Source organism: Gigantopelta aegis, chromosome 8 (genome assembly GCF_016097555.1).
Source record: "Gigantopelta aegis isolate Gae_Host chromosome 8, Gae_host_genome, whole genome shotgun sequence".
Taxonomy (NCBI): domain Eukaryota; kingdom Metazoa; phylum Mollusca; class Gastropoda; order Neomphalida; family Peltospiridae; genus Gigantopelta; species Gigantopelta aegis.
This window is the reverse complement of record NC_054706.1, coordinates 67,687,462-67,705,064: the sequence shown is the minus strand read 5'-3', so window position 1 is coordinate 67,705,064 and position 17,603 is coordinate 67,687,462. Positions and strand designations below refer to the sequence as shown.

The following is a 17,603-nucleotide window of genomic DNA, read 5'->3' as shown; positions in this document are numbered from 1 at the left end:
ATGCTTTACAACTGGGCTACATCCCGTCCCCGACCACGCATCAAGAGAGCACTTTACCACTGGGCTACATCCCGTCCCCGACCGCGCATCAAGAGAGCACTTTACCACTGGGCTACATCCCGCCCCCGACCGCACATCAAGAGAATGCTTTACCACTGGGCTACATCCCGCCCCCGACCGTGCATCAAGAGAATGCTTTACCACTGGACTACATCCCGTCCCCGACCGCGCATCAAGAGAATGCTTTACCACTGGGCTACATCCCGTCCCCGACCGCACATCAAGAGAATGCTTTACCACTGGGCTACATCCCGTCCCCGACCACGCATCAAGAGAATGCTTTACCACTGGGCTACATCCCGTCCCCGACCACACATCAAGAGAGCACTTTACCACTGGGCTACATCCCGCCCCCGACCGCACATCAAGAGAATGCTTTACCACTGGGCTACATCCCGTCCCCGACCACGCATCAAGTGAGCACTTTACCACTGGGCTACATCCCGTCCCCGACCGCGCATCAAGAGAATGCTTTACCACTGGGCTACATCCCGTCCCCGACCGCACATCAAGAGAATGCTTTACCACTGGGCTACATCCCGTCCCCGACCACGCATCAAGTGAGCACTTTACCACTGGGCTACATCACGCCCCCGACCGCGCATCAAGAGAATGCTTTACCACTGGGCTACATCACGCCCCCAACCGCGCATCAAGTGAGCACTTTACCACTGGGCTACATCCCGCCCCCGACCGCGCATCAAGAGAATGCTTTACCACTGGGCTACATCCCGCCCCCGACCGCATCCCGCCCCCGACCGCACATCAAGTGTGCACTTTACCACTGGGCTACATCCCGCCCCCGACCGCGCATCAAGTGAGCACTTTACCACTGGGCTACATCCCGCCCCCGACCGCGCATCAAGTGTGCACTTTACCACTGGGCTACATCCCGTCCCCGACCGCGCATCAAGTGAGCACTTTACCACTGGGCTACATCACGCCCCCGACCGCGCATCAAGTGAGCACTTTACCACTGGGCTACATCACGCCCCCGACCGCGCATCAAGTGAGCACTTTACCACTGGGCTACATCACGCCCCCGACCGCGCATCAAGTGAGCACTTTACCACTGGGCTACATCACGCCCCCGACCGCGCATCAAGTGAGCACTTTACCACTGGGCTACATCACGCCCCCGACCGCGCATCAAGTGAGCACTTTACCACTGGGCTACATCCCGCCCCCGACCGCGCATCAAGAGAATGCTTTACCACTGGGCTACATCACGCCCCCGACCGCGCATCAAGAGAGCACTTTACCACTGGGCTACATCCCGCCCCCGACCGCGCATCAAGAGAATGCTTTACCACTGGGCTACATCCCGCCCCCGACCGCACATCAAGTGTGCACTTTACCACTGGGCTATATCCCCCCCGCCCCCGACCGCACATCAAGTGAGCACTTTACCACTGGGCTACATCCCACCCCCGACCACGCATCAAGTGAGCACTTTACCACTGGGCTACATCATGCCCCCGACCGCGCATCAAGTGAGCACTTTACCACTGGGCTACATCACGCCCCCGACCGCGCATCAAGTGAGCACTTTACCACTGGGCTACATCACGCCCCCGACCGCGCATCAAGTGAGCACTTTACCACTGGGCTACATCACGCCCCCGACCGCGCATCAAGTGAGCACTTTACCACTGGGCTACATCACGCCCCCGACCGCGCATCAAGTGAGCACTTTACCACTGGGCTACATCACGCCCCCGACCGCGCATCAAGTGAGCACTTTACCACTGGGCTACATCACGCCCCCGACCGCGCATCAAGTGAGCACTTTACCACTGGGCTACATCACGCCCCCGACCGCGCATCAAGTGAGCACTTTACCACTTGGCTACATCCCGCCCCCGACCGCGCATCAAGAGAATGCTTTACCACTGGGCTACATCCCGCCCCCGACCGCACATCAAGTGTGCACTTTACCACTGGGCTATATCCCGCCCCCGACCGCACATCAAGTGAGCACTTTACCACTGGGCTACATCCCACCCCCGACCGCACATCAAGTGTGCACTTTACCACTGGGCTACATCCCGTCCCCGACCACGCATCAAGTGAGCACTTTACCACTGGGCTACATCATGCCCCCGACCGCGCATCAAGTGAGCACTTTACCACTGGGCTACATCACGCCCCCGACCGCGCATCAAGTGAGCACTTTACCACTGGGCTACATCACGCCCCCGACCGCCGCGCATCAAGTGAGCACTTTACCACTGGGCTACATCACGCCCCCGACCGCGCATCAAGTGAGCACTTTACCACTGGGCTACATCACGCCCCCGACCGCGCATCAAGTGAGCACTTTACCACTGGGCTACATCACGCCCCCGACCGCGCATCAAGTGAGCACTTTACCACTGGGCTACATCACGCCCCCGACCGCGCATCAAGTGAGCACTTTACCACTGGGCTACATCACGCCCCCGACCGCGCATCAAGTGAGCACTTTACCACTGGGCTACATCCCGCCCCCGACCGCGCATCAAGAGAATGCTTTACCACTGGGCTACATCACGCCCCCGACCGCGCATCAAGAGAGCACTTTACCACTGGGCTACATCCCGCCCCCGACCGCGCATCAAGAGAATGCTTTACCACTGGGCTACATCCCGCCCCCGACCGCACATCAAGTGTGCACTTTACCACTGGGCTATATCCCGCCCCCGACCGCACATCAAGTGAGCACTTTACCACTGGGCTACATCCCACCCCCGACCGCACATCAAGTGTGCACTTTACCACTGGGCTACATCCCGTCCCCGACCACGCATCAAGTGAGCACTTTACCACTGGGCTACATCATGCCCCCGACCGCGCATCAAGTGAGCACTTTACCACTGGGCTACATCACGCCCCCGACCGCGCATCAAGTGAGCACTTTACCACTGGGCTACATCACGCCCCCGACCGCGCATCAAGTGAGCACTTTACCACTGGGCTACATCCCGCCCCCGACCGCGCATCAAGAGAATGCTTTACCACTGGGCTACATCACGCCCCCGACCGCGCATCAAGAGAGCACTTTACCACTGGGCTACATCCCGCCCCCGACCGCGCATCAAGAGAATGCTTTACCACTGGGCTACATCCCGCCCCCGACCGCACATCAAGTGTGCACTTTACCACTGGGCTATATCCCGCCCCCGACCGCACATCAAGTGTGCACTTTACCACTGGGCTACATCCCGTCCCCGACCGCACATCAAGTGTGCACTTTACCACTGGGCTACATCCCGTCCCCGACCACGCATCAAGTGAGCACTTTACCACTGGGCTACATCACGCCCCCGACCGCGCATCAAGTGTGCACTTTACCACTGGGCTACATCCCGTCCCCGACCGCGCATCAAGAGAATGCTTTACCACTGGGCTACATCCCGCCCCCGACCGCGCATCAAGAGAATGCTTTACCACTGGGCTACATCCCGCCCCCGACCGCGCATCAAGAGAATGCTTTACCACTGGGCTACATCCCGCCCCTGACCGCGCATCAAGAGAATGCTTTACCACTGGACTACATCCCGCCTTTCACAGGTGAGACCAAGTGCTAGAATGGTTAACTCTCTCACACTGTTTCTGTTACCTGTTTCTGCGGAATTGTCCACAGTCAGTTTGACATCCAGCCCAGCTTTCTCAAACAAGTCTTCCCGTATCTCCACCGTATTGCGGTTAGCAGTATCATTCTCCCGCAGTAGTAGAGACTGCATACTGCCAAATCTGAGAAGAAATATGTAATATTATTTTATTTTAATCTCTGAATGATGTATCTTTCGTCATGGTAATCCAATTTTAGCATATATCATGTCTGCAAAAAGATAGGTGTTGGAAGATGAAGTTGACTTGGGAGGGCGGGGCCAAACTGGGGGGGGGGACCAGTTATTAAATGTGATTAAATTATATATAATCACCTCTAGTTATAATAAAACAATTTCTACAATTCTACAAATAGGGAGAATTAGTAGCTGCAGTCTTGTTAGCTTGCTGCTGTCACTGTTAAAAAAACTAAATTCTTTCAAATCCATATTTATATCGCCTTTTGACTTGGGGTGGGGAGTTGGGGGAGACTGGCCCTTCAAGGTTCAGAGTTGGTGTCCAGTGCCTTCAACCCTGCTTCTGATGCCTATGACAAATATACATGTATAAAAACATCAAACAAACTTCATTTGTAATTAAGAACTTATGACTAGGTATTTTGCAGGAAAACCCCCCATAATATTACACCATAAAGTGTTGATAAAGAATTTCATCAATATTTCAATACATAGATACAAACTTGAAATAGATTCAGGAACTGCATACGTTATACAGAATTTCAGATCAGCCTCACGAGGCTGTGACAACTGAAAATTATTTCACTTGGGACATAAACATAATACGAAATGGTAATGACTTTAATATCCTAATTATTATCCATAATCGATCTTAATGATATCACTCAACTTGTTTAGTTGACGTTCCTGTAAGGTTGTAGTGCACCAGTTGATGATGTCAAAGTGATACGTCCCACTAGAACGCCATGTGTAGCAAGATATTTTTAACCATATGGGTAATAAACTTGTTTACACACCTGCATATCAGGTTAAGAACAACATGGGTGACAGTGGCCGAGGAAATGGTTGGAATAACGGCTCCCTCCGTCCACAACGAGTAACGATCAAGACACAAGACTGCGAACATCTTCGACTTGCCTTGACTAAACGGGCCAAGAATCTGAAGTTCCACCTGCAAAAATAACCAGAAACAAAACTTTTAATAATTTACTCTTCTTTTTTTTTAAATATATAATAATTACTATATGTGTATATGAAAATAATAAAATTTCAAACAAACAGTTTAATGCCAACTATTCAAACCAACACTTCAGCTTTGAAAATAAAATTGTGGACCCTGAACAAAGAGTCATTAACTTCTGTCATAAAGTAGGCCTAAATTAAGAAGTTTGTTTGTGTTCTGTTTAACAACACCACTAGAGCACATTAATTAATCATCGGCTATTGGATGTCAAACTTTTGATAATTCTGATATGTAATCATACGAGGAAACCTGCTACATTTTTGACTAATGCAGCAAGGGATCGTTCCCACAGACAGGATAGAACATACCATGGCCTTTGATATACCAGTCGTGGTGCACTGGCTGGAACCAGAAATAGCCCAATGGGTCCACCGACGAGGATCGATCCCAAATTGACCGTGCATCAAGCAAGTGCTTTACCACTGGGCTACGTCCTGCCCCCCTGCCTAAATTAAATTAAAATGAACTACATGTAGCAGACCCTTACGACTAATATCTGGAGAGAGGGGTACAAAATCTCTAGTCAGGGGGAAGGGGGATGCACAAGCCAGTCTGGGGACTTTCGAAGTTATCTAAGCACTACAGTATTGAAAAATTATCGTAGGCTGACATCATTATAGCACATGCAATAGTGACATCAAAGCATTGTAATTACATATCAAATATATTTTTCTGTATAAAATATTATTAAACATGATTCTGATCGTTCTAATATTTGTACTAGGTTAAATTTCATTTTATTTCTCTTTTTTTCGGACATACGAAATTATTTGAAGACAAAATCCAGTTTGGGCTTCTTACAAATATTAAGACGACCAGAAAGACATTGAATATACAGACACTGATATTCTAAACAAGAAAATATATTTAATATGTAAGTTTAATCGTAGAAATATTTTATTATTGTGAAACATCTTACAATGCAGCAAACTCAGGAATGTCCCTTTAAATGTTTATAAATACAACTATTTTACCTTTTGCCAAAAAGATGTGGCAGTCTCTATGCGCATACTGTGGAAAGGCACAAACGGTTCAAAATCTTCGTTACTAGGAGCACATTCCACTTCCAACTTAATTTCTGACGTCAGTATTGGCATGCTGACGGTTGTACCACAAGCAGCCTTGGACGCTCTACACACTGCACAATCCCGGATGATCTCTCGCACCAGACTCGAGATGCCCATCCAGTAATATGTCTTCGATACCGCTGATGTCGTCTTCTCCATGCCCAGGTGGGTTCCTGAAATTCAGTTTGAATTTTTTTTTTTTATTATTTACTTCAACAGATAGATAGATATTTTTATGAGGTTGAGTTAAATATGTGTTTGTGTGATATGTGATGTGTTTAAGTTTGATGAGAATAATCCTCTCTGTGTGAGTATATATGCAGAGTTCATATGAAGAGTTCAGGTGCAAAACGTGATATAAACCATTTTCTTTCTTTTTTTAGTTAAAGCTATTATTGTATGTCAGTAAGGGCTAATCGTAGGCCCGCTGATTTACTGCAAAATGCAATTGATCCTTATGAAATTGTATTGCATAAATCTCTTTTTTTTTTTTTTATCAAAACGCAATATACGCCAATTAAAAAAGTCACTTTTACTGAAAAAAAAAAAATGGATATATCGCGTTTTGCACCTAAACTCTTCATATACTACCATAAAAAGAGACCGAGACCGAGACCGAGAGGGAGAGGGAGAGGGAGAGGGAGAGGGAGAGGGAGAGGGAGAGAGAGAGAGAGAGAGAGAGAGAGAGAGAGAGAGAGAGAGAGAGAGAGAGAGAGAGAAACAAATTGTATTCATTTCCTGCCCCACCCTTACCCACTCATTCTCAAAAAAAAAAAAATACATTTTCAAAATAACTTTAAATATAGTTTGTGTAATTCACCAGAGATTATAAAAAAGGAATGCTATTTTTTTTTTAATGTAGGTGTAGGTGGAATGTGAACTTTTATTTTATATTTTCAGGACATTTATTTAAGCCAAATTTTGTTTACAAAAAAATAAAATAATAATAAACAAACTACGGAAGGCCTTTTTTCTCAAGGTGGGCAGGGATTATTTTTTTTTTTTTAAATCTAGGAACCTTTTATTTATTTCATATTAACCCGATTAGGCTTGTAATTTTATTTGTTCTTTTCCTTCTTTTTTTCCCCTTCTCTATCATTTTTTGTTGTTTTGATTGATTGGTTGATAGGTGGAGGGAGGGCGTAATGGGAAAATTAACTGTGTGTTGACCCTGGTGAATTTTACTATTGAGGTTACATAAAACCCGAGCACCATGTTCATCGACGTGCGCTTCCCACACTGCTTGGCGTCGCTTCTCATCTTTGAGCAGAACTCGACGCGGTTCAATGTTGATTTCAGTCCCATCATCTAATGTCTTTTGAGATTTTTCAGGAATATAAACGAAATGATTGTCCAGAAAAGTAAATGATTTGGCCCTTTTTCGAATTGATCTTTTATCCAAATCGCTTGTGCCTGGCGGATATTCGTAATGTTTCACATAGGAATACACGGCTTCTAAACTAATATGACTTTTGACCATGTGTTGCCGTTTCTCTTTCCATGTGTTTGGTTTCATTTCCACTGTGTCTTTCGTCACAGTTCAATATAAATACACAAAATATGAAATTATAAAATAATGTCTGTCCTGTGTCTACTTTCTTCTGACGTCCATATTGAAATGTCCCGGATCGATCGCTTTCCTGTTTGGTTTATATAAATTGTGGATTGTGTTTAAACGGTTGTGGTATAGCATAAAACACTGTACGGATCGAGTTTGTATAGTCTAAAATAACGGGCTGTGTCTATAATAATAATTTAAAATAGTATATCTATGAACACATTATATATATTTAAATCAGGGTATTCTTCAGTGCTCAAACATAACATGCCCGTAGGAATTCGGGGTCGGGGGAGGCAGGTGCTCCCTTCCCTCACACGAGGACGAAAATGTACGAGTTTTGTCCTACTTTATACTAGTATATAAATAAGGGTAACAATATGGCTTGTGTCCCACAACCTATAGAGGCTGTGAACCCCCCCCCCACCCCATTAGAGGTTGTGTCCCCCACTCCAAATATCGATCCCTGTGATGGGCCTGAATAACGAAATAAGGGGTGGGACGTAGCCAGTGGTAAAACGCTCGCATGATGCAAAAAATTGTTTTATTTAACGACTCCTCAAGAGCACATTGATTTTTATCTTATCATCGGCTATTGGACGTCAAACATATTGTCATTCTGACATATTTCTTTAGAGGAAACCCGCTGCCGCCACATAGGCTACTCTTTCCGATAAGCAGCAAGGGGTCTTTTATATGCACTTTCCCACAGACAGGACAGCACATACCACGGCTTTGATGAACCAGTTGTGGATCACTGGTTGGAACGAAAAATAGCCTAAACTGCAAATGGGTCTACTGAGAAGGATTGATCCGATGACCGACCGCTTCACAGTTGGATACGGTACCGCTTGAGCTACATCCCGCTCCCCTCGCATGATGCGTTGTTGGTTTAGGATCTCTGTCTGTGCGCCCTTTGGGCTATGTCTCGTCCCAGCCAGTGCACCACGACTGGTATATCAAAGGTCGTGGTATGTGTCATCCTATCTGTGAGATGGTGCATATAAAAGATCCTTTGCTACAAACAAAAAATGTAGCGTGTTTTCTCTACGACTATTAGTTAAAATTACCAAATGTTTGACATCCAATAGTCAATTATTAATAAATCAATGTGTTCTAGTGATGCAAAAGAAACTTTTAACATTAAATAACTAAATAAATATGTTAAATGCCGTGGTATGTGCTGTCTTGTCTGTGGGAAAGCAACACGGACATTTGGACATTATAATGCTCTTGAACATGAAAGAGTATTATAATGTCCAAATGTCCGTATTGCGATCAGAGTACAGATTACTATACAGGTTATAACAATAATAATAGTTTAATAACTAAGACACCAGAGGCGGATGCAGTCCTGAACGTGTTTTGGCTGGTGACTAAGGGGAAAAGGGCACATGGACCAATTCGTGACAAGGGCAACCCAATGGAATTTTTAAAAACCAACTACCTCCACCACCACCACCACCCTTTCCACCCCCCCCCAAAAAAAAAACAAAACAGAGAGAGAAGGTAAAAAAAAAAAAAGCCTCCAGAATGACAAGAGGCACTTGAGTATATTTTTTGTGGGTAATGGGCACCCTGGCCCCCCCTTGGCTATAGGCACTTTTGCAGGGGGTGGGTTTTGGCGATCAGCTGCCCCTTTCCACGCAAAAGATTGATTTTTTTTATAGACATCCTCTCACATTCGGCAGAAATGTATTGCATACGCGCCTGATATTCAGTTAATATGCTGGGGTGTCATTGATCAACAGCAAAATCCCTCTTTGCAAAATAAATTATCCACGAGACTTGATCTATAGATACATGTTTCGCCTAATAATCATGCACTGGTGTAGGAAGGTGCAAAAAGGGGGGGGGGAGGGGGCACACTTTTATATTTACACACTTTACACCATTATAAAGCAAATATAAAGCAAAATATCTGAAAAGTGGGGGGCACATGTCCCTTTGCCTCCCGTCCCCGCTTCCCACGCTAGTGTAATGTGTCTGGTTCGCCAATTGTTTTTCACATCACAATTTATGTTTTGTGGAAGTTGAAAGTTAAAAAGTTTCTTTTGTTTGACGACACCACTGCAGCACATTGAGTAATTAATAATCGGCTATTGGATGTCAAACATATGGTTATTCTGACTCGTAGTCATGAGAGGAAATAGCTATATTTTTCCTAATGCAGCAAGGGATCTTTTATATACACTTTCCCAAAGACAGGAAAGGACATACCAATGTCGGCTGAATGCTCGCCTGAGGAGCTTGCGTTGAAGGCTCGAACCATCACGGTGGATCCATCGGTCAAAGGCCGTGGTGTGTGCTTTCCTGTCTGTGGGAAAGTGCATATAAAAGATCCCTTGCTGCTAATGTGTTTTAGTGGTGTGAAAGAAAACACTTTTTTGTTTTAAACGTTTTTTAAATATATATTTTTAAATTGTTTTCCTCCCCTTTTTTCTTCTTTTGTTTCTTTCCTTCGATCTGTTGTTTTGTTTTGTTTTGTTTGCTTTTTAAGGGGGGTGTATTTCTTATTTTCTTTTATGCATTTTTTAGTTTCTGTGTAGGCCTACGTGTTTGAGTGCGTACTTACGCGCGCGCGCGCGTGTGTGTGTGTGTGTGTGTGTGTGTGTGTGTGTGTGTGTGTGTGTGTGTGTGTGTGTGTGTGTGTGTTGAACTGGGAACATTTCAAAGGGATTCTTCAATATCATTTGTTGAAAAAGCCGAATTTCGGCCCGAAGATTTGCGAAACATTTTGTAACCAACCTAGTTGATCCAGCTGTTGTGTTTCCGAGGTTTGATTCGTGTAATCGGCTGAGCAGCTCCGAGTGCTTATTGGCGTGGCTTTTTGAAGTCAAGTCACGTGATAAAATTATCACATGACCGGTTGATCGCCGAAAAATAACTTGAAAACAGGAAATATTCATAAAAGTTTGAGGATAACGATGACCTAATAGTTTTATGATCTGACACTTTTATTGGAGCTTATTGAGATTTCGCAAGACGTGTGGAGTATAAGTCATATGTTGAATGATTTCAGCTGGTATGTTGAGTTTAACTATTTAAATAATTAACACTCCTCCACCCCACCCTCCGGCTTTGTACTCTGTGATTGACTATATAGTAGGCGTGGCTAATTCTACCAATACGATTTAGAATACGTTACGTCCAAGTTACAGTATGGACCATGGGGGGGGGGGGGGGGGGGGTGCAGGGGAAAACTGGGAAAAATTCGGGCAGTCCACCATAATCAAGGAGTCCCCATACACCCATGGTATGGACATTATATGTGATAACTCCTCTTTGCATAGCCCGAGTACTCTGACTGTAAGAGAGCTAGACGGACATTTGGACATAAACACGCTCTCATTACAGTCAGAGACCAACCTATGTCTTTTTTTGGCAATTCCTGACTACCAAACGGTAGGCAACGAGTCCCGCTCTAATACCACAACAATCCTATGTTTGACGTCAAATACCTTTACATCAATCATTTTCGAGTTAAGTGATACAAAAAAATCCACATATTAATCACTAATACACTTACTACAGAAAGAAACCCGACAGCACCCACATTCAGCTACGCTTCGTGACACTCCGTCGCAACAATTGCAAAGCTCGGCGATCTATTTCGAGACTGGGCGATTTCCGCCTTGTGCAGCAGTTACAGGGGTTCATCTCATAAGAGGAGGCAGTACGTAGCACATACTTTTGCCGTATCCTGTCGATAACACCCCAAATGTATCCTTCAAATTCAAAATGGAATCAATAATGTGTAATTGTTTTGGTTTAATGACGTAATGAAATCCAAATTCATCCAAAACGGCATTAGCCAACTCTTCCATGTTGTAACTTCGCTTTGATATGAGACAGCCCCTGTAACTGCTGCACAAGGCGGAATCGCCCAGTCTCGAAATAGATCGCCGAGCTTTGCAATTGTTGCGACGGAGTGTCACGAAGCGTAGCTGAATGTGGGTGCTGTCGGGTTTCTTTCTGTAGTAAGTGTATTAGTGATTAATATGTGGATTTTTTTGTATCACTTAACTCGAAAATGATTGATGTAAAGGTATTTGACGTCAAACATAGGATTGTTGTGGTATTAGAGCGGGACTCGTTGCCTACCGTTTGGTAGTCAGGAATTGCCAAAAAAAGACATAGGTTGGTCTCTGACTGTAATGAGAGCGTGTTTATGTCCAAATGTCCGTCTAGCTCTCTTACAGTCAGAGTACTCGGGCTACTCTTTGCACTGAACGTGCAGATAATCGGAAAGAGTAAACGATCTGGATATAACCGTAAATAAAATGTGTTGAGTGCGTTGTTAGATAAAACATTTGTTTCTTTCTTTTTAAACAGTCTGGAGGTGGAGGATATAGGCCTATGGGATCACATTTTTGTAGGTCAGGTGGGGTGGGGGAAGCCTGGTTTTTGCCCGAATTGAACCCCCACACACCCAAATAGGATAACAACATTTATTGATATTAGCATAATAAAAAAGTTTTTTTTTTTTAATGACACCACTAGAGCACATTGATTAATGAATCGTCACCTATTGAATGTCAAACATTTGGTAATTCTGACTCATAGTCATCAAAAGAAACCCGCTACATTTTTCCTAATGCAGCAAGAGATCTTTTATATATTCTTTCCCACAGACAGGAAAGCACATACCATAACTTTTGTCCAGTTTGGTGCACTGGTTGGAACAAGAAAAAATCCAATCAGTTTAATGTATCCTGTGACACAAAGCATCTCAAGCGAGTACTTAACCGACTGAGCTAAATCCTGCCCCCTATTATTAGCATTACCACCAAACAGCTATATTAATAGGATTGCAAATGAATCACTACTCTTGAGAGTAGAATGATGGTAAAAATGTCACAAGTTAACATATATTGCCGGAATATCTGTACCATTTTTGCCGAATTTGAGGATATGCTCCAGCACTAGGAGGATAGTCCCCCCCCCCCCCCCCAGCCTGAGTACTCTGACAGTAAGAGAGCTAGAAGGGCATTTGGGCAGTTATCACACTCCCTGAGAGACCAATCTATTGCCCCCTGTGCACCATCCCCCCACCAATCTGGTACGTTTATGGCAGAGGATTATCAGCTTTATAATAAATAAGCTCGGGCTTTCTAATAATTTAATCCATCTGGCATCTCATATTTCACAGAGAGTGAATTCGATATGACGATAATTCAGCATTTATATCTAATAATTAATTCAAGATGCACCAAAAACACCCCATTTTAAAGGTCCAATTTTAGACTACCAAACTACAAGGACTAGTGTAACGGGGAGTAAATATTTTTAATTAGTTTATTTTAATATTTACTGTATGTATTTTATTTCAGTTTTCTTGGTTATGATATTCTGTTGAGAATATCGTATTTAGTTTGGACAACGCCCTAGTTTGTTATTAGCCAATAGCCAGTGATACGGTTTTATTATATCACGTGATGTTTCATGTAACGTCTGTGTAACATTCACATACACACACAACACCATAAGATTTTGATTAAGTTTCGATGTGACAATTCTTTTATCTCTGTGAGACTCATTGCTCACAACAAAGAGTCGTGTGTATAGTTTTTCTATAACTTCTGGTTCCACCTGGGAATAAATTCCTGAACCTTGATCCTGCCTTGTTTTCTTTCCAAAGACACCGAGTGTGTTACACTAGAACAATGAAATAAGCAGAAACATTAAATTTGTTTAATGTCATGGTACAGTGAAATGCATTTGTAGAGAATTGTTAGGCAGTTTAAAGCAGACAAGTCTCAGCTGAGAAATAAAAATTTGCAATTAATTAATGAAATGCTCACGGCAAAAGAAAAACCCATGTAGTTGAATTTTTTTTATATATACGGTAGTTCAAGTCAAAAAAGAGCTGTGAAGAATTAAAAACTCCACGGCAATATCCACAGCATTGTCCATTGCTGTAGGCAGTTGCAGCGGTTAAATTTGTGCCACACATTTATTGTCCTCAATGGTGTTGTGGTTTAGCCATCAGACATAAGGCTGGTAGGTACTGGGTTCGCAGCCCGGTATACCTGCTCCCACCCAGAGCAAGTTTTAATGACTCGATAGGTAGGTGTAAGACCATTACACCCTCTTCTAACTAACCCACTGTCCCGGACAGACAGCCTGCCCAGATAGCTCAGGTGTGTGCCCAGGACAGGGTGCTTGAACCTTAATTGGTTATAAGCACGAAAAAATAAGTTGAAATGAAATGAAATAAACTCATTTATGGGTTATACAAAAATAAATCCAGTTAACCCATTTTGTTTTTGCACAACCCTTGAAGACCATGTAAATGGTGTTGAATATAATGGGTGAATTAAAAATGTGTTTGGCAAAACTAAACTTGAGCGAGTGGAACCATATTTGTTGTAAAAACTATTAAACTATTAAGAAGCATGACTGATAGATTTAAATACGTGCCCAAAGCTATGCATGATGTATGCAGTGACTAAGAAACTTGACACTTACATGTATCACTCCCAATTACTACATCTGGTAACACTTAGTGATATATACCATGTGGACTCATTTCTGTAGTGTTTACTTTGGGGGCAAGACGTAGCCCAGTGGTAAAGTGCTCGCTTGACGTGCGGTCGATTTTGGATCGATCCCCATCAGTTGGGCCCATTGGGCTATTTCATGACTGGTACATCAAAGGCCGTGGTATGTGTATCCTGTCTGTGGGATGGTGCATATAAAAGATCCCTTGCTGCTAATTAAAAAGAGTAGCCCATGAAGTGGCAACAGCGGGGTTCCTCCCTCAATATCTGTGTGGTCCGTAACCATATGTCCGATGCCAAATGAAATGTGTTGAGTGCATGGTTAAATAAAACATTTCCTTCCTTCCTTCATTCATTCCAGCCAGTGCACCGTGACTGGGACATCAAAGACCGTGGTATGTGCTATCCTGTCTGTGGGATGGTGCATATAAAAGATCCCTTGCTGCTAATTGAAAAGAGTAAACCATGAAGTGGTGACAGCAGGTTTCCTCGCTATATATCTGTGTGGTCCTTATCCATATGTCCGACGCCATATGACCATAAATAAAATGTGTTGAGTGTTTACTTTGCTTTTAATAGTCCAGTACCAGTCCAACTGGAGGTGAACTATACATGTAGGTTTCATCTCCATCCTTCTGTCTGTCTGTCTGTCTGTCCGTCTGTCCCACATATAGTTTTCCAGACATAGTTTTTCCACAATGCCTTGAGATATTGATCTGAAATTTTGTGTATCATGTATTGTTTTAGATCAATTTGACTTTCATGGTGATTTACCCATTTTTGAACTTAGAAGATATTTAAATTTGTTTTTCAGACTTTTGGGAGGTTTTTTTTGCAATGCCTGAAAATATTGAGATGGAATTTTGTATTTAGCTATAGGATATTAAATGAGCTTCCATTTCATATCATGTTTATGTCCCGAGTGAAATAATTTTCAAAATTGTCACAAGCTTTGGCGAGTGATGATGAAAATTATTTCACGAGGGATATAAACATGATACGAAATGGTAGCAAGTTCAATATCCTGTTTGTTACCCATTATCGATCTTAATTTATATCACTCAACTCATTTGGTTGATGTTCCTATAAGGTTGTATTGCACCCATTGATGACATCATTGTGCGACATCAAAGTATTAAGTTAATTATTAGGGTCGATTAACCAGCTTTGGTGGTGTCGTGGTTAGGCCATTGGACATAAGGCTGGTAGGTACAGGGTTCGCAGCCCGGTACCTGCTGGGTAGGTGTAAGATCACTACACCCTCTTCTCTCTCTCACTAACAACTAACTCACTGTCCAGGACAGACAGCTCAGATACCTGATGTGTGTGCCCAGGACAGCATGCTAAAACCTTAATTGGATATAAGCACGAAAATAATTTAAAAGAAGACAAGAAAGGGTCGATTAGGTAGCCGGAACAAAGAACATTTAATGTTAATGCCTAATTGGCTCCATGTAGCAGCAGTCTTTTGTATCACACTAACATGTGGTCCTATTATATTACATGTATATATATATACATATATATATATATATATTATGTATATATATATAGTGTATATATATATATATATATTACACGCATGTTAGTGTCTAACAGCAGCTGGTTGATAATATTGTGTTTTAACCTGTGTTTAAAGTTACATTATCTGGTTACCATATTATAACATCATGTACAAATGTGAAATACAAGCTCAAATGCACTTTTAAAAAAGTCGTGTGTGTTCGCTATGAACGGATATCGTCAAACTTATATGCTTGATTTGTCGCCTCTGCTGCCATAGCTCGGCAAAGCACAAACGACAGTCTGTTGTCAGTTTCAGTTAACATGTGCGTTTGCTGATTTCAAATTGTAGGGTTCGTCTCAAAAAATTAAGAGAAATCTTGCGCTGTAATTAAAACCGGTTTGATCTTAACAACGTATTATCGACAGTCATACCTTCCTATTTCAGAATTGATATTTTATAAAGTGTTAGTAGGACTTTCAAAGTTTAGTTTGTATACTAGTAACACATTAATCATGTATATATTTTTAAAATAAAATATACTAAAGTAGACAATGAAAGTTTTCACTTCTTAATTTTACGTGTTAAAATAGACAAATTCAAATAAATATTATTTTGTTTGGAAAGGGTAAAGTTGGGGGGTGGAGGTGGGGGGTAGGTGTTTAACGACATCAAAGATAAAGCATATTGATTTAATAATCATCCGACCCCATACAGCCGTAAATAAAATGTGTTGAGTGCATCGTTAAATAAAACATATCCTATCCTTCCTTCCATCTGCTGTTGGATGTCTAACATTTGGTAATTTTGACATATAATCTTAGAGAGGAATCGAGTGCATGTGCAGGGGGAGGGTATTGGAGGTCGAAATCCTTACTTGCCCAAGCTTAAAAAAAAATTGAAATGTATTTTTTTGGGGAGCATGGCCCCATATAAACTTTGCTTAACACAGTCTATAACCCCAACCCTGCTGAAATCCCTGCACACGCGCCTTGGAAACCCGCTACATTTTTTTTTAGCAAGGGATTGTTTATATGTACCATCCCACAGACAGGATATCACATACCATGGTCTTTTTGTATACCCGCCGATGGGGATCGGTTCTAGACTGACCGTGCATTTCCAAAAAACACCTTTTTAGGTTTAAGTAATGAATAAAAATAACATATAGTTTTGAAAAACACGGTACCCTCTTCCTCTACCCCTAGAGCGTTACGTAATTAGTAACATCCCCTTACATGTAACGTGTATGCCAACAGCTGGCCACTGTCAAAATTTCAGGGCAAATCCCCCACTCACCGACCCCTGGAAAGGCATTGTACCATATCTCTATGGATATAAATATGTTTTGGAGATATGAGACGACCCCTCAATCAAGACAGTTAAATTTGTTCAAAAATTGCAAAATCTCACGTGATCTCTTGTTGGGGAATTCTATACTTGTGATAAGCCAACGAGCCCGTCAAAAGTGTTCTACTTTCAAAAACATGGCTTTGTTTTTGACCTGGATAAGCCAGCGTAGTGAAACCAATGCGGAGTGCGGCGTCATATATGCACCAAACGTAATTGGATTTTCTGTTCTATATGCTTAAATAATAAAAATATTCCAGGGAATGTAGTTTTAATTAGATATTAACACGGAAAATAACTGGTCATGATTTTAGAAAGGTGGGGGAGGGTCAGGGATGGGGATGTTAAAGATACTTGGTTCTCTTTCAACACTGTACAGAATTTTGGATCTAAACCGTAGTTTTAATGTGTTGCTTCAGATAGTAGTTTTCTGTAGTTCGGAGTGTAAATCACCTATTAATTTCCTCCACACTCCACCACCATATCTTGAGATGAGTAAATAGTTATTAGTCCAGGAATTATAGTGAAAGATCCGTCACAAATGTTTTTGCAAAAGTTTTAATTTTAACTGTAAAAAAATATAGTTATGGTCTGTGATCATTTGATGTGTTTTAAATTGTCGTACTTTTTTTTTTTTTTTACAAAATTCTGGCATGCTCCAAATGATCACATCCATCCATCCACCCATCCATCCATCCATCCATCCATCCATCCATCCACCCACACATCCATCCACCCCACCCACCCAC

At 42.8% G+C, this 17,603-nt stretch overlaps 2 protein-coding genes across 2 annotated transcripts in view; one reads left to right on the top strand and one right to left on the bottom strand.

Annotated features, from left to right (window-relative positions):
• Positions 1-7,533, bottom strand: part of LOC121379180 — a 32,753-nt gene extending 25,220 nt beyond the window's left edge. Inside the window, exons 1-4 of the mRNA XM_041507678.1 lie at positions 7,152-7,533; positions 5,847-6,112; positions 4,646-4,800; positions 3,662-3,795 (exon numbers count right to left, since the gene is read on the bottom strand). Coding sequence (XP_041363612.1) covers positions 3,662-3,795; positions 4,646-4,800; positions 5,847-6,112; positions 7,152-7,455 — 859 coding nt within the window. The 5' untranslated portion in view covers positions 7,456-7,533. The remainder of the gene's footprint in view (positions 1-3,661; positions 3,796-4,645; positions 4,801-5,846; positions 6,113-7,151) is intronic.
• Positions 7,534-10,359: 2,826 nt separating this feature from the next.
• Positions 10,360-17,603, top strand: part of LOC121378989 (V-type proton ATPase 116 kDa subunit a1-like) — a 70,583-nt gene continuing 63,339 nt past the window's right edge. Inside the window, exon 1 of the mRNA XM_041507419.1 lies at positions 10,360-10,522. The gene's annotated coding sequence lies outside the window, so the exon portion shown is untranslated. The remainder of the gene's footprint in view (positions 10,523-17,603) is intronic.